General features: G+C 37.5%; 1 protein-coding gene across 1 annotated transcript; it reads right to left on the bottom strand.

Annotated features, from left to right (window-relative positions):
- Positions 1-786: 786 nt before the first annotated feature.
- stk24b (serine/threonine kinase 24b (STE20 homolog, yeast)) lies at positions 787-11,404 on the bottom strand. The gene is made up of 11 exons (XM_053638552.1): positions 10,283-11,404; positions 6,836-7,066; positions 5,915-5,971; positions 4,945-5,053; positions 3,722-3,879; positions 3,338-3,523; positions 3,064-3,203; positions 2,802-2,916; positions 2,642-2,704; positions 1,707-1,843; positions 787-1,625 (listed from the first exon to the last, which is right to left on the bottom strand). Exons 1-11 carry the CDS (start codon positions 10,322-10,324, stop codon positions 1,586-1,588), a joined length of 1,278 nt encoding a protein of 425 aa, XP_053494527.1. The 5' UTR covers positions 10,325-11,404; the 3' UTR covers positions 787-1,585.
- Between the last annotated feature and the right edge of the window lie 12,664 nt (positions 11,405-24,068).

The following is a 24,068-nucleotide window of genomic DNA, read 5'->3' as shown; positions in this document are numbered from 1 at the left end:
ATAAAGCAAAATCAAAAGCGAACAGTCATTTGCAAAGGAAAAAAAAGTTTGCACCGCCCCCCCCCCATGGTTTCTGAATGAGGAATAACAAAAAAAAGTGAATTTTACAATTTATCTACAAAGAATTCCAAGAAGATAAAATAAAAATGAATGAAAATTAGATTAAATGTTTAAAAAACTATTTTAAAAATTGATTGTTGTTTTTGTCCCCCAGGTGAATATTAAGATAAAAGAATTATTCAACGCTAAAATAAATTTAAAAGCTCAGCATGGTCATTTACAGTTGCAAAAGTTTACTTCCCATGGTTTATCTACCAAATTTTTTAAGGTACATAAATAAATAAAAATATATTAATGAATGGATAAATGAATGAATAAAATGACTATTGAAATTGAACCTGAATTGAATTGAATTGAAATTGAAATTGAAAGTGAAGATTTTTTTATTATGAATATTAATTTTCATATTTTTAATATTCACATTAATAATGTTATTTATTTATTATGAATATTACTAAGAGGATCCAAAGGCTGATATGAAAATTTGGCAGAATATTATTAGAGAAAATGTTTATTTAGAAATAGAGTTGCAAATCTTTTAACTGATACCATGTGCAGCCCCCAAAAGGTTTTCTTGAGGGTACACACACTTTCGCACTCACCTGTAAACATGATGACTTGCATTTCTTTCCTTCTTTTCCACCCTGAAGCGAATAAGGATTTCTGTCTAACGCAAACCATTCACACACACGAACAGGAAAAGAAACACAATCTTCAAACGTGATATGATAAAAATCATTATTTATGATTTTATGAGTAAAACTCTTTTTATATTAAAATGAAACAGAGCACCCGCAAAACGTAACATACATTCAATAAAAAGGCAAGGCAATCTCAGTAATGGCCATTTGAGAGGCTCGGGTTTTAAATATTTACCTTTTCTCTCTCTTTTCTTTTTTTAATACTAACAATATCTACAGCAGGGCGTGGCCGTCTGTACACAGTGATCCGTTTGGAAAAAAAAAAAATAACACAATCTGTGAGTGTGTAAAAGTATATACATGCCTATACACGCATCCAAACTCTTTCTAGTCGAGGTGATGCAGATTTGATATCTCCTTTTGCAAGGAAAGGGCTCTCCTCCCTCCCTCCCTCACACACACACACACACACACACACACACACACACACACACACACACACACACATCCATGCTGTTTGATCAGAGCCATGCTATGGTTGCATTTAAGGGTTTCAGCGATGTTTTTTTTTCCACTTGCTGATGTCGTAACACAGAAGCAGTAGCTTCCCGAAGCTACTCGCTTGCTATGCAGTCAAGTCCGTGTGTGTGTGTGTGTGTGTGTGTGTGTGTGTGTGTGTGTATGTGTGTGCGCGCGCATGTGCACTACATACACACACGCACCAGATATACACACAGACACCCCCTTCATCGTCTGTGAGTTTGTTAAAACAAACAGCGCTACAGGAAGCTTGTGGCGTTTGAAGGACTCTCGCTACTCGGAGGACACTCGGCTGGTGTTGTGATTCGCTGCACGGTGGGAGGGGCTTCGGCATGATCATCCGATCACTGAGGAGAAGAGGAAGACGTCCTGGCTCTGGAGAACCTTTACAGAAAGGAAGTTGTTTCGTTATTGAATTCAAAATGAATTAAGAATAAATTTTCAAACGCAACCCATAATATTTACCGCTGTAGTCTTTGTATGAGCTGGGTCACCATGACATCAGAGATCCCTGGATACGTCTCCTCAGCGAGGAACATGGCCTCTCCTAACTCGTCCAACACGTCAGGCTTCACCGCATATTCGCCGCCCCGCTCTTTCAGCTGCCATCACACACAAGTTCAGAAAGACACACCCTTTATAATGTAAGCACGTAAAATACCTCTCATCCAACAACGTTAAAAAAGCTTTTAACAGTTAACATATTCATAAACACATTCAAAACAACTCGCTTTGACCAAACTGCCACACGTTGTAATAAAATGGTTAAAAATGAAAATGCTGTAAGAAATACCTAAAAATTAAACAATAAAATAACACAACAATTAAAAGCAGGCAAAATACCATTTAGTACAATCACCATTTAGTACAATCAAGGTGCTGTTGAAACTACATTTGGAATCATGCTGTGCTCTTATGAGCACGTTTGTTGTTTAATAAATAAAAAAGGGAAAAAAAAAAGAAAAGCCCACTGTAAAATCCCCATTATTGATCCTTGGGGTCTGTTTTGCAGCTCTTGGTCTCTTGCTTGACGGCGTATCAATTCCTAATGTACCTCACTTATTTTAGGCCAAAACTTGTTTGCCTCTGCCAGGAAGTTACGGTTTGGCGTCTTCTTTTATAGAAAGGAAATTAGCAGCTTTTCTGTGTAACACAAGAGGCGAATCATTTTCACAAAAAGCCCTATTAAGAGCTTTTCCATGTTTGTTGACGTCACTGACAAACAATGCAAATGTCAGTTTTTAATCAATCCTGAAAGTATTGGCACCCTTGGCTTTGTTTGATGACTCACTGCCATCACAACGACCTCAAAGCGCTTGAAAGAAACCTTGCAGAGATCAACTAGCACCACACAGTGCGGTGGAAAAGCAGCAACAGCGTGCCTGATATTTCTGCCGTACCTCTGTTAAGACTGGTGTGATAACGGTAGATAGGATCTGTGACAGCGGCCTCTGAGGTGTATCCTGCATCAAGAACACACAAACACACACAAATAGTTTAAAATAAGGAAGTCTATAATAAATAATTTGGAGCAAGATCTTTTGAGGATGTGAAGTGCACCTGCTCTTCCATATTGGCTCCATTTTGCAGCTTTTTGGGGTCTTTTTCGCGAATTGTGAAGATCCACTCGTCATTGCTGAAGTCGTTTCCACCAGACGCCTGTCCATCCGCTTCTCTGAGAGAGAGAGAGAACCTTAAGTAAGGTTTAACTATAAACAGTTAGGAGTAATGTGGAATTTCAGTGTCCGGAATTTTTCTAATTGGAGTTTCAAAATCCGACAGGGTGGGAAAATGTGCAAATGAGACAGAATCGTCTGCATACGAATCAGAATCGTCAGAGTCCTCTCGGCACTGCTCGGCCTTCCACTGCTTGTATCGGTCGATCAGGTCGGTCAGGTAGGATGTTTTCTTAGCATAACGCACGATCAGTTTGTGCTTCAGCAACTCTTTGGCTGTGGGTCTCTGAGAGAGAGAGAAGACAAAGAAAGTTCTGTACATGTACACTATTCAAATACGATGTTAAATCCATGTATGAAAAGGTGTAGGAGCTTCTACAACTAATAACCCAAACTGAAGAGTTCGCTACCCCGACTTACAAAACTGGGCTCCTTGTTTAAGCACGCCTCCACAAACTCTTTGAGCGGTTTGCTGTAGCTGCCCTCCAGCGTGGGCGGGTTGTTCTTTGGGATGAGGAAGAGGACCTTCATGGGGTGCAGGTCCGAGTGAGGCGGCTCACCTTTTGCCAACTCAATCGCCGTGATCCCCAGAGACCAGATATCAGCCTTTGGTGGAGGTGAAGAGCGAGAGAAAATATTAGATAAATAAAGAAGAATATTTACCATACACTACAGAAATAAATCACTTTATCTATAATGATGGCTGCGAAACAAGCCCAGTGACTCCGAGTGGGATATTTTGAGTGGCACCGTGCATGGTATGTATGTGAGCATGTGTGTGTGCATGTGCGTAAACCTGCTGACCTTTGAGTCGTAAGAGGACTGTTTAATGACCTCTGGTGCCATCCAGAAAGGTGTCCCTACGAACGTGTTGCGCTTGATCTGTGTGTCTGTCAGCTGGCCCGCTACACCAAAGTCCGCCAGTTTGACCTCGCCCTGCTCGGACAGCAACACATTGGCCGCTGGACAACATAACACACACACACACACACACACATCAGAGAATCAGAAAATTTTCTGGTTTAAAAGGCCACTTTTTTAACTTGATTTTTATTGCAAAGTTTTCTTAACTACACAAAGTTTGTAGCTCCATTTCTTTATTATTTCTATTGGAGAGTGAGACAGAAATAGGCAAGCAGTAGGCATAAACATACGACTCATTTTGATTCATCAATAATCAAGACAGAAGTAAAAGCATTTCACAAAATAATAAAATAAATAGTTAAAAAAAAAAAAAGGAATCCAACCCCAAACCTCAGCTGGCCATGAATATTTTAAACTCGGTTAGGGTGATATGAGGATAGAATATCGATATTGTAATAAATTGCGTCACAATACACATTTCTGACATTATTGCAGGTATCATGAGATCTTTTTTTTTGGTTTTGTTTTTGCATAAAACTAACAATTACAAACTCTGATTAGAAGCAGCTGTTTTGATGGTAAGATTGTGTGCACAATTTTTAAAACTGTAAAAAGTATTTATTTATTATTATAATTAATTAGAATTATTTTTTTCTTTTCAGTTGAGTCATTTATTTCAGCAGTGTCAGTTTTTTTTGTTCTGTTTATCCAACAGCCTTTAAATTGTAATATATATTAACATACAATACAGCATGTGGCAAAGAAGTACAACCTGTACACTAGTTTATGATATAAATATAGCCAAAATCTTATCAAAGCATGAGACTGCAACAATTTATAGAATTTGTTACAAGTTTCTTTTAAGTTGATTTAAAACTGATTTCATAAAGTTGCACGAATAAACAAAGTAAAAAACATCCATATATTAGACCGCCAAGATCGATCTTTGTTGGGTTTGGATTTGAAAGTTTGGGGTTTTTTTTTTTTTTTTTTTACAGTTTTCTACGCTCAAATTTATTTCCCTACATTCAGGAATCCTTTAATGAGGCATTTACATGGCATACATGATTAACTGTCTGCATTTATATAATCAGTATGAGAAAAGAGGCGACTGAAATTTCTCAGTGTGTAAGAGAGCAGGATGGAGGATCAGTCAGCTGTACCTTTGATATCTCTGTGGATTTTCTTCTCAGAGTGCAGGTACTCCAGACCCTTCAGGATTTCCCGCAGGATGGTGGCGATCTGCGCCTCGTCCAGAGCACCGGGCTCCAGCTGGAAAAAACGGGGGGGGGGGGGGGGGGGGGGGTGTTTACACTTAGCATTTGATCAAAGGCTTTGTGAGATTGTGACTGAAACTAATTGAAATTTACTATAATAAAAAAAATTTATGATTTTTTACAATTTTACTTATTTATTATACTGTTTCCAAGTTTAAATTATTAACTAATAAATATAATTTGTTTAATATTTTTTCCCAAGTTACAAAAAGTGAAATGTAAATATGAAAAATAGTGTAATACTTTATTTAACAAAATTATATAATATTGTAAATAAATAAGTTCATTAATTTATTATTTAATGTGACATTATATATTTATATATATATATATATATATATATATATATATATATATATATATATATATATATATATATATATATATGCACATACACACATACATGCATATATATATACACACACACACATTTTTTAAACAATTTCTTTTAAATGTTTAACATTTGGTTTAATTTGTTCGATATATTTTCCCAAATTAAAATTTTATTAATAAAATTACAATTACAAAACAAAAAAAAAAAAAATTTTTTTTTTTTTTAATTCAAACCATATAGTAATGCTACTGTTATAGTACACAAAGTGAAAATTCACGTGCTAAAATAAAGATGTGCTATTTATTATGAAAGCTTTTCTGAATGTTATTAAAACTCTGAAGGGGAAATTAAGGCTGGAGGGGTTGGGATTCGACTAAGTTATGTAAAATCGCTATATGATTTACATATTTGCAAAACACAACCTCCAATAAGGCGAACCTTAAAAAAAAATGTAAAAAAAAATGTAAAAAAAAAAAACCTTTTCTCTCCAAACACTAATTTTAGCATCAGGTTATTACTCACCAAATCCAGCGCCGATCCTCCGCCCAGATACTCCATAATGATCCACAGCTTTGAGCCCTGAATCCAGACAGGAATCAGATGAGCAAAACCTCATTAACACTCTTACAAACAAACAGCTTCCTCTGAAGGTTACGCTCTTGGGAACGTGTCTGTGTGCGCGTGTGCGCGCGTGTATGTGTGTATAATCCGAGTTGCTCTTTAATTACAGGTCATGTACCAGAGCATATGTGACCATGAATCAATATTTATTTTCTTTGGTGGCAAACTACAATGGTTTAGTGTAACTACAGTAGGTGAACATATTTTTATTATAATTAAAAATGAGTTAATATTATAAATATATTATTTAGATAATAATATGCCACATGTGTGAGGGTTTTCATGGAAAAATATTGCTTAAAAGTTTAACAAAAATAAGAAGTTTGCTTTGGGCCTATTCAGAGTCTAAGCTTTATTAGTATTTTCTTTTTTGTAGAATAGTAAAATATTTTTCTCTCTCCTTTTTCTTTTCTTTTTAAATTCTGCGTTTGTTTTGTTTTTCCTCCCACTTTATTTTCTTTCCTTCCTTTTTTTCTCTCTCTTCCTTCCTCTCTTAGGAATGGCTGTAACAGTACAAAATAATTTAACTTTATATATTTGCAAACAAAAGTCCTTACCATGCTCCAAAAAGGGGAGTATAAGATAAGACTATAAATAGATAAGTAAACAAATAAATAAAAAACAAACAAATAAATAATCAATCAATCGACGAACCAACCAACCACTGAATTGTCAGATTTGTTTTCCCTATAACGTTATAAGTGACTCATCTATGTTTATTTTTATATAGGGGGCCAATAATTCTGGTTGCATTATAAGTCGTGTAAAACATTTCAGGGTACGTGTTTTGCGGAGACTGGTGATCTTTAACGTGCTGCTCACTTTGAGGTAGGAGCCGTAGTATTTGGTGACGAAGGGGCTGTCACACTGGCTCAGTACGGTGATCTCCTGCTGGATGTCCTCGATCTCGTCCTCGGCCTCCTCCAGGTCGATGATCTTGATGGCCACCACCTTCTGCGTGCGATTGTCGATACCTTTGAAGACCTCGCCGAATGAGCCCTTGCCAATGCGCTCCAGCTTGGTGAACAGCTCCTCGGGGTCGGCTCGCAAACTCTGCAAGGGGGAGTTTTAGCTTTACTGGCAACCTGAGCTGCATCTTACATATATAGAGCGTTAAAGTTCTTCTGTCTGACTTTTTCCTGCCTTGAAACGGCTTCGCTGTAGATTTGTTGGCAGGACTAGAAATATATAACAAGCAATTGTTTTAATTTTATATTTAGCTGTTGTGGAGCTAAACTACTGAGATGTGTGCTTTAGGAACCGTACTTAGGAACTGTATTGTACTGCATGGTCGTAAAGAGTTACTTATAGCTAAAGCCTGTAAATGTCAGTGTGTGCGTGTGTATTTTTGTGATTGCAGAGCAGTTGCTTAACTTCCTGCCTGAGGGAGTGGTGTGTCACAATGCTCAAGGTTGCAGTTTATTTCTAACATACACACACACAGTCGTTGTGTGTGTACACATTATATATATATTATATATATATATATATATATATATATATATATATATATATATATTCCTTTTTGTTTCTTTTTTTTGTGTTTTGTGCACTTTTTTGGATTTTTGGGACTGTTGGTATCACCATGGACACTGTAAATAGACATCACTGCACCGACGTGCAAATGTGACTGAGCCATCATTTCTAGTGCAGAGAGCCCTTACCAACACACCTCATCACAGGAAGTAAATTTACAGTAATGTTCAGTAATAAAAGCGAGTCGCTCTAGCCATAACCTTTTCCTTCATGTCAGTTCCAGACTCCTCATTAACACTGCCTCATTTGGTCTGTATTCTGGATACAGATTATAGAATTTTGTGAACATGTAAAGAGCTTGTTTGTGGTGCCGTGACCAAAGACAAACTCTTTCTATAAGAAATAAATGATTATACATTACTTTCTATTGAGATAAAACTCTATTCTACTCTACCGAAGTTTATTCTTATACTCCATTATCCTCTATTCTTATCCTCTATTCTACTCTTCACTGTATTCTGCTCTTATACTCTATTCTTATCCTCTATTCTTATACTCTACTCTACTTTTATACTCTATTCTACTGTGCTCTATTATAGTCTATATTCTATTCTTATACTCTACTCTATTCTAGTGTGTTCTATTATACTCTACTACAGGTGCATCTCAAAAAATTAGAATATTGTAGAAAAGTTCATTTTTTCCCGTAATTTAATTATAAAAAAGTGGAGCTTTTATATATTCCAGATTTATTACACAAAGTGAAATATTTCAAGCCTTTTTTTGTTTTAATCTTGATTATTATGGCTTACAGCTCATGGAAATCAAAAATCCAGTATCTCACAATATTAGAATAAAGAATTTATAATACAGAAATGTCGACCTTCTGAAAAGTATGTTCATTTGTGCACTCAATACGTGGTCAGAATTTTTTTGCATGAATTACTGCATCAATGCGGCGAGGCATGGAGGCAATCAGTCTGTGGCACTGCTGAGGTGTTTATTCTGGAAGCCCAGGTTGCTTTGATAGCGGCCTTCAGCTCGTCTGTATTGTAACAATCTGACCCCATTGTTGGGTCTGGTGTCTCTCATAGAATCTTTATAGGGTTCAGGTCAGGCGAGTCGGCTGGCCAATCAAGCACAGTAACACCATGCTCAGCAAACCAGTTATGGTAGTTTTGGCACTGTGGGCAAGTGCAAAGTCCTGCTGGAAATTGAAATCAGCATCTCCATAAAGCTCGTCAGCAGATGGAAGCATGAAGTGCTCTAATATCTCCTGGTAGACGCTGCATTGACTCTGGACTTGAGAAAACATAGTGGACCAACTGACTGTGGAATCTTCACACTGGAGTTCAAGCAACTTGGATTCTGTGCCTCTCCACTCTTCCACCAGACTCTGGGACCTTGATTTCCAAATGAAATGCAACATTTACTTTCATCTTCCCCATGAGTGTGGTTGTGTGTACTGAACCAGACTGAGAGATTAAGGGCTCAGGAAACTTTTGCAGGTGTTCTGAGTTAATTAGCTGATTAGAGCTCTTCTCACGTCGACATTTCTGTATTATAAATTCTTTATTCTAATATTTTTATATACTGGATTTTTGATTTCCATGAACTGTAAGCCATAATCATGAAGATTTAAAACAAAAAAAGACTTGAAATATTTCACTTTATGTGTAATGAATCTAGGATATATGAAAGTTCCACTTTTTAAATTAAATTAAAGAAAAAAAAACCTTTTCCATGATATTCTAATTAATTTTTTTAGATGCACCTGTATATTCTTATACTCTATTCTACTCTACTCAAGTGCATTCTATTCTTACTCTATTATACTGTGCTCTATTATACATTATTCTCTACTCTATTCTACCCTCTTATTTTATATATATATATATATATATATATATATATATATATATATATATATAAAATGTGTGTGTGTATATATATATTATTCATTCATTTATTTTATTCATTTATTTTAGTTTACATTGTATATTTATTTATGCGTTGTTTTTTATGGATGCACAAAAAGCACCGAATTAAACGCGAGTCGTAAATGAATAATAATAATAATTTTGTTTATTTAAAATAAAATCCACAAACTGAGTGTTACAAATATAAACTTCAGACTAAAACTTTACAAAACTGTTTGTCCAAAACAGAACAGAACCCAATACACACACACACCAGAATATATATTATTAATTTAGGACTGTAGTTTAATTTGGTGCTTTTTGTGCATCCATAAAAAATAAGTGCATTGAAAGTTTGCCCTACCCCATCCGATTAATCGAAATAAATAAATAAATAAATAAATAATTGGTCAACTAATCGATTATGGAAATAAAAATTAGTTGCAGCCCTAATTCTTATACTCTATTCTATTGTGTTCCATTACACCCTATTGTTTTGCTCTATTCTAGTCTACTGTATTCAATACTACTCTATTATAATCTACTTTATTATGCTATACTCTATACTGTGTTTTATTCTAATATATTATATCTCCTGAGATACCAGTGATCCTGACCCCTTCTGCTCTCTGGACCTGTCTGATCCATCCTGATACCCTGCTTCTGGTTGGAGTTCTCACCTTATTCATGCATTTGGTAAGAAAATTAGTTTATATGGTCAGGTGACTTTTAGAGCATTAGCTACTTCCCCTGAAAAGAGCTGAGAGTGTGCAGCAGCCTGGTAAATAAACAGAACAGTAATGACAGCTGTGCACGAGCAGCTTGATGTGATATGTGATCAGTTCAGGTATGTGATTAAGACAGATCCTCTTACCTGTATGCCGGGTAAACTGCCCTGCACCGGCGAGTGAGCCATGGCTTCTGAACCAGCACCAGTGTAAAATAAATAAATAAAATAAAATAAAATAAAATAAAATAAAATAAAATAAAATAAAATAAATAAATCCCCCCTCCTCCTCCCTGTTCAGCAGTCCTGCCTGATATGTGCCCCCTTTAAAAGTGCGACAGAGATGCGGACAGCATCCGCCGAGTCTGCACTTCCAGCTGACGGGGTTGTAGAGGGGGAAAAAGATCACACTGGCGCAAACGACTCTCTACGCATTTACTTAGCGAGCCACGGGAATGAATTTAAACGAGAAAAACATTACAAGCACTACTTTACGACACGAAAAGTGTAGGGAAAAGTTCTCTTTACGGCACGTCGAACGCTTTTCTCTTTAAGGCTCGTGCAGGCGGCTAGTTAACCGTTAGCTAGCTTAAATGGACTTTCAAAACATAGCACTATAAAATAATTATTAAAAAAATATGCCAGGCGTCGTTTTGGTCCAAACAGGGGTGCAACTTTCTAAGCTACAACCCTGGCTGTGTTAATGACGCGAAGAAAGAAAAAGCGTCACTTGTCTCAGGAGGAAAAGCGCAATGTTGACATCCTCAATTCACTTCACAGCTCGCCGCCATTTTCCTGACGCTGTCATTAGAGCATCAGGGCGGAGTCAAGAGGACCAGGACCCGCCCCTTTGACATAACGGATGTAGATTCATTTGAATGTCTATTTTATTATACATTTTCAGCTATTAATATGTGTATAATTATGCATTATTAATGTTAAACTTAGGAAAATATAAACAGAAAAATTGGGAATATTTCTACACCGTTACCCTCATATAAGTACTAGGAAACGCCCCCATGTCCTCGTGCCACTCCAAAAAGCCTAACATTAGCTAAATCAGCTATCAGAAATCCAAAAGTAACTATAACTAAACTAGCTGGACACGAGTTGGGCTTTAATATCACAGTCTCTATTTGTATTATCATTTTTTAAAAAAAAAAAAAAACACACGCACACACTTTTATTCGACCACAACTAAAACCTCTGTCAAAATGTACAAATTTGTTTATCACTAAATTATTTAGCTAACAAAATTAGCACACAAGTGTGACTAACGGTTTCCATGTCGTCATCCTCTAATCTTGATCGTGATTGGTTCCAAGCCGTCGAGTATTTATTTTATTTGCATTTATTTTAATTTTATTATATTTTATTTTATTTTATTTGTTTGACTTCAGGGCTACTGCAGTTTATTTTATCATGCAGTGTGTCATTTCCAAACAGATTTGACTTCAAGATTATATATGAATGGATGCCAGTAAAAGCAACATAAACAATAGCATCAATTAACATTTAATGCATTTTGCTTTGCTCATGTCTCTCAACATGACCTCAGACATTATACTAAAAGGTTACAGCATTTACAATGGCCACTATACGAAGAGAGGAAGTCTTGAATTAATTTTTTTTTGTCTTCACATTACTTAAACAAGCAATACTGTTATTGATAAAGCACTTAAATTATTCTTTCTTCTAGGACCATTTTATATACATAAAGCCAGAGCTTTGAATGCAAGGCATAATTTTTTAAAAGTAATTATAGCCTTAAAATGTACTCTGTGCTTAATAAAATCGATCAAATAGAAAGCATAAATGTTTGTGCTTATTATATTATATTATCCCATCCATTTTCCACACCGCCTTTCCTACACAGGGTTACAGGGAGCCAGGAGCCTCCATCCATCCATCCATCCATCTTCTACTGCTTACTCCTTTTCAGGGAACCTGGAGCCTATCCCAGGGAGCATCGGGCACAAGGCGGAGTACACCCTGGACAGGGTGCCAGTCCATCGCAGGGCACAATCACATACACACTCACACACACATTCACACACTACGGACACTTTGGACATGCCAATCAGCCTACCATGCATGTCTTTGGACTGGGGGAGGAAACCGGAGTACCCGGAGGAAACCCCCGCAGCACGGGGAGAACATGCAAACTCTGCACACCTATACCTGGGAACTCACACACACATTCACACACTACGGACCATTTAGAGATGCCAGTCAGCTTACAATGCATGTCTTTGTATTGGGGAGAAACCAGAGTACCCGGAGGAAACCCATGCAAACTCCGTGCACACGGTGCAGAGGCCAGATTCGGCAAACGTGCTAACTAGCCTATATATCAGTATGTCTTCACTGTTATTAAGTATGTATTTCTTTCTAATTAGACGTCTGTCAGTTGAACACTTGACAAATCTAACACTAGATGGCGCCTCTGCTTTATTTTTGCTTATTGATGAGTTTCTCCCCCCACGTTTTTATACGATTTTATATATGCCTGTGTGGTCTTCTTGGATTTTGTACACAACGTTCATACAAATTACGCTACTGCATGGTCAACATGGTTACTGTACATGGTAAGTGACTAAAAATGGTTAACTTGCTGGGCGAAAAAGCGATGATTTACTTACTCAAGGGATTTGGCCTAATGGTTCACATATTCAGATATTTTTCCACCGGAATCTAATGGTTTCTATTATTTCAGAAAATCTGTTTATTACCATGCAGGGGGGTAAAAATCATCCATTTTACGTGACTATGCGAACAGTACATTTAACCAGGTTATGCTCTCAGAAAGCATTCGTGTACTCAACGTTATGACACGTGAAAAGAATTATTCATGTGAGAAAAATCACGTCTTAAATATGAAACCATATGCCATACATGTGGAAAAGACACATGAATTGAAAATGATTTAATCATTTCTATTTAATAAATTATAATAATAAAACCACACACATAAAAAGGAAAAGCATGCACTACATGTGAAAAGTCTACTATACTGTATATGAAAAATTTACATCAATGAAACGTGAAAAATTCATATGTACTACATATGAAAACCCAATATGTCTAAAAACCACTTGTGAATCACGTGAATATCCATATGTAACTTGTCTGTAAGGATTTCTAATCAGTTACAGATCCAGAAATCTAGGCCTGTTCCGCATGTCATTAAATAAATTGTTATATCTTCATGGAAGATTCTCTTTCTTTATATTATCAGATAGTTTTACCAGTGACCCTGACCCCTTCTGCTCTCTGGACCTGCCTGATCCCATCCTGATGCCCTACTTCTAGTTGGAGTTCTCATCAATTGGAAGTCACATGCTGCTGCTGAGGATGGCTGCACATGATGCAGCCTAAAGATCATTGAGATTACCAAGGATGGTCCCACTTTAAAACCATAAAGATGGCTTTGGACCTCAATTCATATGAACAGTTACACTATTATGGCTTTAACACTGCAATTACCAGAAACAGTTTTGCACTCAAGTCTTCATCAGTGAACAGTGGAGAAATTCAACAAAACAGACTTCATGTAAAAACTGTAATGAACCTCCTGATTACACAACTGCACTATTTGACCAATTAGCACATTTATAGAAGAGATTTATTTATTGATAATCGCACTATCTGGTGTCACCCAGATGAGGATGGGTTCCCTTTTGAGTCTAGTCTGGTTCTTCTCAAGGTGTCTTCCTCATATCATCTAAGAAAGTTTTTCCTTGCCACCATCGCCACCGGCTTGCTCATTAGGTACAAATTCCATCCATCCATCCATCTTCTACCGCTTACTCCTTCTTCAGGGTCGCGGGGGAACCTGGAGCCTATCCCAGGGAACATCGGGCACAGGGCAGGGTACACCCTGGACAGGGTGCCAGTCCATCACAGGGCACAATCACATACACACTCACACACTACAGACACTTTGGACATGCCAATCAGCCTACCATGCATGTCTTTGGACTGGGGGAGGAAACCGGAGTACCTGGAGGAAACCCCCACAGCACGGGGATAACATGCAAACTCCGCACACACATGGCCCTGGCGGGAATCGAACCCCGGACCCTGGAGGTGTGAGGCGAACGTGCTAACCACTAATTATTCTGAATACATATTCTAAATTGATATATTTCCGGTAAACTGCTTTGGGACAATGTGCATTGTTAAAAGCACTATACGAATAAAACTGAAGATTTTTTACACAATTAGCCCTTCATTTGAAGATAAATAAACCACAGTTTCCTTGTTTTAATAAAGTATTATTTATTTTTCCATCACTGGGATAACCGGATCATGATTTGTATTTTGGTTATATAGAAAGTATATTTTATTTGACAAAGAAGACACAAGCTTTGCTCAAATGTGTGACCTGCATTCTTTTGTTATCGCTCTCATCTCTATTTATTGGAGCCCTCAGCTGAGCCATGCCTCCTAAGGCATCAGAGGCGTCTGGAGCCAGGCCGTATGCTGTGAATAAACCCGTCATAATCCTCAAACGCTCTCAAATTCCTCCAGAGCGCCTCTTCATCTCAAATCTGCTCAATTTTCTTCAAATGGAGCTCTCGGACCCCAGCAAAAATGCTATGGATATTTAGTGATGGATGGGCGATGGAGGTTTGCTTCAAGTGCACCATCTCCAAAGGCCCCAGTGCATACACACACACACTCACACACACACACACACACATACACACACACACACACACACACACATACATAGAAAAACAGAGGAACATCTGAAACCACAGCAATGAGGAGTTTTTCTCAGCTCTAGGGGTTAGATTGATTTCCTGTGAGCTCCTAATTCCTTATCTTCATCATCTGGCTTTAGGTCTGGAGTGAAATCGTCCACATGAGCAAACCTATATTTTTTTTTTTAAAAGCTTGAAATGTTCTGCATGGAGGAGTTTCCAAGATCATCTAGAAGTTTCTCCAATTTTGTTAGACATCACAGGAAGAGACTCAGAGCAGTTCAAACTCCAGGGGGGATGTCACAAAATATTACCTTTGGGGTGCCAATAATTTTGCATGCTCACGTCTAGTAGCTTCAGGGTCTTTGGTTTGATCCCGAGCTTGAGTTACAGCATGTTCTCCGCATGTCCATGTGGGTTTCCTCCGGTTTCCTTCCACCTCCCAAATCATGCGATGTATGTGTGTTTATGCATGTTTTTATGTTGTGTTATTGTGCATGTCTTTCTGTGTGTGTGTGTGTGTGTGTGTGTGTGTGTGTAATAAACACATTCATACTGCACCATACATCTGCACTTCCCGATGAATCATTGTCCAGTGACTTGGACAGCATGTTGGTATAATTAACAGAAATGCATGTCGGTAGAAGCAGAAGCCGAGCCTCAGAGCACTTTAATTAGCTGCTGTACTGAAAGTGTGTGGAATATGAGGTGATGAATGAGGCTGTGATGGCTGGAAACACTAATGACTACAAGAGTCAAACATACTGTGTGTTAGGACAACGTTCAAAGAAGTGCAAGCTGATGATGGCTGGGAATTAATGCAAAGGAGCTGTTAGCTCTACCACATTCCACAGACTCCAAATAGTTGTGAATTCAGCAGTATCCATGTCACCTAAAAGCCATCAGCCACCCCCCCCCCCCCGCATTCTTCCCAATTTGGGCACCTGCCAATTCCCATCTACCACCCAATTCAACTACTACCCCTGAGCAGGCTGAAGGCTGACACATACTTCCTCAGAGACACATGAGACCAAAAAACATCCATGTTATTCCAACTGCTGCTCATGCTGCTTCACTGGAGAAAAGCGCTATCTACCCTCTTCCACATACATGTACTCACAGAGGCCCAGATTGCCTAGAAAATCATAATCACTGATATGGTGAAATGTTCTGTAAGTGATAAGTCAGGTTTCTCTTTATTAGATTGTCTTTAAACAAATATAAGATGATTACGCATATTTCTAGACATTTTGAATCATTTCAAGCTTGAATTTGTCTGTTGGCAGATAATTTGGCTCATTTCCTCCACTTATTTTGAGAAAGAGCCACAATGATTTGCTGATAATATAAGAATAGGAATAATTATAATGAGAAATATTGGAAAATTTACTTCTCTTTGATATCTTCTAGATATCTTCAATTGCAAAGATATCATTTTCGCAGTGTAAATAATTAAATAAAATAAATATAATCTTTTACTATTACTATATCATGTAAATAAGAAGAATTTTTTAAGAGGAGCCACAGTAGCAGTCAGTGGTGTGTAAATTGTAGTGTTTTTTTCCCTGTGCTATAATTTGGTTTAGCAGTAAAGGCAGGAGAAAAGGCCAGCGATGGTCCTGTGTCATCAGTCATGGGCTGAGTTGCACGGTTTAATGAAGCTCTGTGAGAGGGGCAGTTTAATCTAAACTACACCACACACCGCTGTGGGTCCTACACCATCCTCGCAGGGTGGCCCGTACCTGCTGGGGAATGGACTTCACCGTCCTTACCAATTATCTGTGCACTTGGCTAAGTGTTGTTGAGCTGCTTTGTTTTCTGTTCTGTAAAAATTAGTGAGTTTGGATGTTAAAGTTATTCCAATTTTAAGCGATTGGTTTACATTTTCTGTATGATTCCTACGTTAAGTTTATTATGATGAGACGTTCCAGTGTCCGAGGTAAAACTGTAACTTTACGTTTTCCGAATCTACGCTTTACGCTTATTGCAGTTTTTCAGTAACGTGGCAAGTTATGAGAACAAAGAGGTGGGTGAGGAAACAATTGGTTAGAGCTACTATAACATGTTTCACATACAAATGTAACTATAAATAGATCAAAAGTATGAGTGCCATTCTTTAATAAATAAAATATTGTAATCGTAGCTCAACTGCTGTCATAAAAGAGGAATAAAACACTTCATGACATGCAATAACAGGAATGTAATAAACTTTTTTATCATGTTTAATTCCTTATTTATAGCTTATAACACGTAATATAGTATACATAGCACCTCACGATGATTAACATATGCTTGCTAATTATATATAGTTATATATAGGTTTCAGGTTATTTCAGGTTACATGACGCATTATAATATCTGTTCACTAATGTTTATCAAGGTGTTTAGTCTTCCTTTTTTTACATAATAATGCTTTATAACACACACATACCTTTGGTTCTCCAATCCATTTGTGCTCTACTTTAGTCTGTATTAATGTATTAACGCATATTACAGAACTATGGCATGTAATTACAGGCTTATTTAATGTCTTTTATATTGTTACATTGTTCTTAGGAACAGATATAATACGTTAGGACATCATATAATCATTCTTTGTAAAGTATTGGTCATGTAGATATGACTATTTATGAGCATTTATACAAGCATTATACTGCAAATGTGTACAGTAATATAAATTGTTATTGAAGCATTTATGACGCATTATGAACACAGGATTCATAGGAAGGGTTACTGCTTATTGATTTGACTAACGTGTGGTTATATGACAATGCATTCATAAGGCATTATACACATGAATATTATTATTTCTGAAAAGGCATTACAGTTTGTAGCCTTGTATGTAATGCATTTCTAAATTATTACACAAATGCATTATAAGTAGTGCTTATAACACATTATAATGATATTATAATGTAGCTTCTCATAGTGCACTATGCAAAGTGATATAATAAAGTGTTATGTAAACTACTTATAAGTAATCTTTTAAAAAGATTTAAAATGCACAATAGGCACAAAGGTAGCTATAAAGTGTAATGATTTTTTATAAATTATAATTAGGGTATATATATTTATGACAATAATTATAACAATGTGTATAATGTCTTATGAATGCATTATAATATGATATGAATGTGTTTATTTAAGTATAAAATTTTTGACAAATTAAGCTTGGGCACAGAACTGGACAGTGTTTCACTGTATTTAGCTCCTACATCCAGTTTTAAAAGTGTAACATGTTAAATCTTCAGTTTTAACTCCTATAGCTTAATTACTTTAAAATCAACAATAATTGATGACTTAAATGACATTTTAAAAATGGCATCCTTTAGCCCAAACATTGTTTTTTTACTCTATAAAATTAATATATGTGATAAACCATGCACTCAAAATTAATGTGTGTGCCAGTTTGCTGTTTTTTCTGTATTTACATGTGCTTTTAATGAAGCTAATCAATTATGCTCAATGAGTCTTTGCAAACTGTGAAAAATCAATCACCACTAAATAAGAGCAAAGTCACCACGTGTGTAATATGCTCGCTGTTCGCCTAAAAATAATGAAGTGCAGCAACAATCTGAATCAAAATGTGCGACTTATGCATTCAGAAGCCTTACAGAAGATTATCAGACATTATCCGAGTCACTCTGTGATTGCAGTGCCATTTAACCTTTTTGTTTTTTAAAATCACTTTTCAACATTGAATGTAAGAAAACCTGCCTTTAATTGTTCACAAAAAGTGTTAAAGCGCTTTTTTTAAAACAAAAATTGAGGTTATTTATTTATTTATTTATTTATTTTAAATCAGAGATAAAGACATAATGTGGTTAATTAGCATCCATGCTGATAAAATGACAGAACATCAAGGGCTAATAATTTACTTAAAATGTGTTTAGTTTTTGCTTGCTTGTTTACTACTTCAACAGGTTTTTACCTTGTCAGTCAATAACGTATATACGGTATCTCACAAAAGTGAGTACACCCCTCACATTTTTGTAAATATTTGATTATATCTTTTCATGTGACAACACTGAAGAAAAGACACTTTGCTACAATGTAAAGTAGTGAGTGTACAGCTTGTGTAACAGTGTAAATTTGCTGACCCCTCAAAATAACTCAACACACAGACATTAATGTCTAAACCGCTGGCAACAAAAGTGAGTACACCCCTAAGTGAAAATGTCCCAGTTGGGCCAAAATTGTCAATATTTTGTGTGGCCACCATTATTTTCCAGCACTGCCCTAACCTCTTGGGCATGGAGCTCACCAGAGCTTCACAAGTTGCCACTGGAGTCCTCTTCCACTCCTCCATGATGACATCACGGAGCTGGTGGATCTTAGAGACCTTGTGCTCCTCCACCTTCCTTTTGAGGATGTCCCACAGATGCTCAATAGGGTTTAGTCCATCACCTTCACCCTCAGCTTCTTTAGCAAGGCAGTTGTCGTCTTGGAGGTGTGTTTGGGGTCGTTATCATGTTGGAATACTGCCCTGCGGCCCAGTCTCCGAAGGGAGGGGATCATGCTCTGCTTCAGTATGTCACAGTACATGCTGGCATTCATGGTTCCCTCAATGAACTGTAGCTCCCCAGTGCCGGCAGCACTCATGCAGCCCCAGACCATGACACTCCCACCACCATGCTTGACTGTAGGCAAGATACACTTGTCTTTGTACTCCTCACCTGGTTGCCCCCACACACGCTTGACACAGTCTGAACCAAATAAGTTTATCTTGGTCTCATCAGACCACAGGAACTGGTTCCAGTAATCCATGTCCTTAGTCTGCTTGTCTTCAGCAAACTGTTTGCGGGCTTTCTTGTGCATCATCTTTAGAAGAGGCTTCCTTCTGGGACGACAGACATGCAGACCAATTTGATGCAGTGTACGTTGTATGGTCTGAGCACTGACAGGCTGACCCCCCACCCCTTCAACCTCTGCAGCAATGCTGGCAGCACTCATACATCTATTTCCCAAAGACAACCTCTGGAAATGACGCTGAGCACGTGCACTCAACTTCTTTGGTCAACCATGGCGAGGCCTGTTCTGAGTGGAACCTGTCCTGTTAAACCGCTGTATGGTCTTGGCCACTGTGCTGCAGCTCAGTGTCAGGGTCTTGGTAATCTTCTTATAGCCTAGGTCATCTTTATGTAGAGCAACAATTCTTTTTTTCAGATCCTCAGAGAGTGCTTTGCCATGAGGTGCCATGTTGAACTTCTAGTGACCAGTATGAGGGAGTGTGAGAGCGATGACACCAAATTTAACACACCTGCTCCCCATTCACACCTGAGACCTTGTAACACTAACAAGTCACATGACACCAGGGAGGGAAAATGGCTAATTGGGCCCAATTTGGACATTTTCACTTAGGGGTGTACTCACTTTTGTTGCCAGCGGTTTAGACATTAATGGCTGTGTGTTGAGTTATTTTGAGGGGACAGCAAATGTACACTGTTACACAAGCTGTACACTCACTACTTTACATTGTAGCAAAGTGTCTTTTCTTCAGTGTTGTCACATGAAAAGATATAATCAAATATTTACACAAATGTGAGGGGTGAACTCACTTTTGTGAGATACTTTATATATATGGCTAAGAGACTTTTTTTCTTCACATGATCTTTAGGAAATTTGGATGATGCACCTTCCTGTTGCACATGTGACTTCAAAATATCGCACAAGGGTGAATGTATTAATGGACAATTTGTGGGGGGAAAATTACTTTTCAAGCACAAGATATGCACCTGTGGAAAAGTACTTAAGACACTAACAGTTTACAGGTGGTGTAATGGTGTAAGGTCACCATTACAGTAACTTAGGACACTAAAAAGACCTTTCTACTGACTCTGAAAAACACCAGAAGAAAGATGCCTAGAGTTCCTGCCCACCTGCGTGAACATGCCATAGGCCTGCTGCAGGGAGACATGAGGACTGCAGATGTGGCCAGAGCAATAAACTGCAATGTCTGTAATGCCTGTAAAGAATTATAAGCAGAACAAAGAGGCTGGTGAGGAATCATAATCCATGCTTTATTTTTTTTTGCAGTTTTTCTTTATGGCTGCTTTAACTTGTTTCACGGACTGGTGTAATTATACGTAAAATATTGTAATCATAGGTCAATTGTTGTTATATAAGAGGAATGAAACATTTCAGGACATGCAGTAAGAGGAAAATAATAAACTTTTTTTTCCTATATCAGAGCACCCATCATGTTCTATATTTATAACTTAGGTATAACATGTTATAAAGCATACATAATACCTCATAATGCCTAATGTAAGCTTCCTAACAAATAGTGTTATAGTGTATTCCTTCAGAATGTCAGGTTATATGATGCATTAAATTATAATAGCATAACGTTTGACAAACTATGCTGTTTTCCCAGTACCATGTTATAATACCTGTTTTGTTCATATTGGACACGAAGCCTAATATCTGCCATGTTGAAGCATTATAAGCATTCGCTCTCTTCTGTAACCCATAGTGATGATTCTGATCTGAGCGTTAGCCTCTAGCATACTGATGGAGGAGGAGACTGACCAAAGGCATCGTGGGTAAACAGAGAGCCGTATTCCCTCTGGCTTGTCACTTATTGGTGACACAGTGAGAGATTGTGTTTGCTTCGCTTCTGCAAGACTGTCCATTACAATGAAGAGGCATAAATCAGCGAGCTAAGCTGAAATATACACCACAAATTCCCATCCAGCAAGTGCATTTCCTTTATTTTTATTTACTTATTTTTTCTTTTAAACATTTACTCAAGGTACACTTTAATAGGTGCACTGTATTTTACATTTTTACATGTATTTTACAGTGCTTTTTTGTTAATACAAATGTATAGATACATTTTTGCTTTTAAAATGATTATTTCATTTTCAAACATTTCTTAATTCCAGGTAAAATATCTAAGACAATGCTTTGATGTTAACCTTATACGCTGACTGACGTCCTGTAATATTACGAAGGCATTATTGTTGTACCTTTAAGAGGTTTATTTATTGACATATTGCAGTGTTGTTGCATATTTGCCTTTATACCATGGTGCTGTTAAATTTTCGACATTTTCTGATTCATTTTCTATAACAGTGTGCTCCGACAATGGGTCCGGCTGTAACCGTAATTGTTTGACGTTTTTCATCTCTCTAAGGAGATGTTTATTTAGCATTTATGGAAAGAGTCTCCAGTGTCACTGCTTTGCTTTTTTCTTATTAACTTCGAGAAAGAGAGCTAGAGAGAGAGAGCGAGAGAGAGTGAGAGAGAGAGAGAGAGAGAGAGAGAGAGAGAGGGAGAGGCTGGTGAGGGAACGGTTGTTAATAGCTGCTATAACATAAGTGAAACAAGAACTAATCTGTTTCATGGTTAGTTACATTAAATGTAACTATAGATGGATAAAAAAATTATGATGTGTCATTAAAAATGAAATTGTCAACACATTACTGTTGGTATAATAGGACAAACAAACTGGACAAACAAAACAATTTCAAACAAAAAATGAAATTGTTAACACATTACTGTTGGTATAATAGGACAAACAAACTGTGACGTTATTGGAAATTGTTCTACTTTGGGATGATAACAGGAGCTTCATCACACCAACAGCATGATGTGTATTGTGTTATTCCTTACATAGAGCATTCAGGATGCACACTCTAAGACAAAATGGGTTCCTCAAGGGTTCTTTGTATGGTTGACAGTTCTAGCTTTCGAAAATAGTTCTATTTATAATACTCTCTGTAAGGGAAACCGTCGGTTATAGAGAAGAAGAACCCTCAGAGCCCTGGTTTAGAGCGCTACATGGAATTTCTTTAACCATTACAACGGAAATTTTTCATTTTTAATGAACAGTCTTTGTTGTTTATCAGTAAACTCAATCCGTCTTTAAAAAACAAAACAAAAAAAAAACGGAATCTAAAGGCATATTTATGCAAAAGAATAACCTGAAATATGCTAAACCCAACCACAGTCAAATAATCAATACATGTAGCAGGGTGTGGAGAAGAGATAGAGAGAGAGAGAGTGAGAGAAAGCAGGAGATAGAGACGTATCTGCAGGAAAGAAATGAAAAGAAAGAACAGATAATTCGGTAATCTCTTAATGCACCAGTATTTATCTCATCGTCTCTGCTCGAGTTGTGGACTCCTGGAAATGATGCATTTGCAAGCGGCGTGCAAGCAAAGAGGGAAAGTAAAGGAAAGAAAGTAAAGCAGCGTGCCTTATTTTGGGACTTGAGCCATTAAAGGTGTAATTACAGTCATTAGGAGCACCCTCTGGTGGAAGGTAATTGGATGGGTTCACCAATGGTGAGTGTTTTTTTTTTCAAGACGTGGCCACAAGAAAAAAAATGTTCACTATACGCTCACAATCCCAGTATCAGACACCAAGCAGGTTTGTTTCAAATGCCTAAAAATTTACACCAAAAAATAAAGATTAATAGTAATATTGTGGGGAAGCATGCTCATGGAAGACAATGACTACATCCAGGAAGTGAGATCAGTGACAAAGCACACACTCGGTCCAGCGTAGGGCTATTAATAAGCCTTCAGGGCAGAACCACAGGAGAGAATGATGCAGATGAAGGGATTAAATGCGGTTCCCCTGCAGCCGAGACATGCTGGATCTCCAGGTGAGAGTCAAATGTGCCATAAGATTAAGTTCAGCTCTTCCTGCGAGGCCTATCCGAGACCTGGGGAGGTGAAGAAAGAAACGCTGAGTTCATTTAGATCCCAGTGGGTTTTGAGACATCAACAGGGTTCTCGCAAACAAACAAACAAAAAAAACGTACAAAACGCAAACAAACAACACTCCATGTTGCGCTGTTATAGAAAAATAATCAACAACAAATCGCTGTTATGAAGCGGAGGTACAGTGAACATCAGAATATTGATTATTTTCCAATAACAGAACGTCCATACCATACCAAGTGCATGTGTGTGTGCTCTTGGGACCAATACATCACTTTAGATTGCCGACAGTAAGGATTTGTGAGAACGTGTCGCTCTGCTCCTATCTGCCGCAGATTGCGATCCCCTGCTCGAGCCGTGATAAGCCATTTTCTGCTTTGTAGCCGAATCAATATGGACATCAAAGCGGCAAACCAGACAGACCTCCATTTCTCCAATCCTCTGTTTCTCAGTTTCTTCATCTCGGGCTGATGATGGGGGAGAGCTTCAGGGTTCTGCGTTAGGAACGTGTGAGAGAGAGACAGTAGAATGAGAGCATGTTGGTGTGTAACA

Source organism: Ictalurus furcatus, chromosome 12, assembly GCF_023375685.1.
Source record: "Ictalurus furcatus strain D&B chromosome 12, Billie_1.0, whole genome shotgun sequence".
Taxonomy (NCBI): domain Eukaryota; kingdom Metazoa; phylum Chordata; class Actinopteri; order Siluriformes; family Ictaluridae; genus Ictalurus; species Ictalurus furcatus.
Note: the sequence above shows the minus strand (reverse complement) of the source record. Positions and strands in the feature narration are given on the sequence as shown.

Bases quoted from the DNA above. Each gene is read 5' to 3' on its own strand.
- stk24b (XM_053638552.1), bottom strand. From the start codon at position 10,324: ATGGCTCACTCGCCGGTGCAGGGCAGTTTACCCGGCATACAG. The intron at 5,054-5,914 runs GTGAGTAATAAC...CGTTTTTTCCAG, and splicing joins GAGGATCGGCGCTGGATTTG to CTGGAGCCCGGTGCTCTGGA. The intron at 3,880-4,944 runs GTACAGCTGACT...TATGTTGTCCAG, and splicing joins AATCCACAGAGATATCAAAG to CGGCCAATGTGTTGCTGTCC.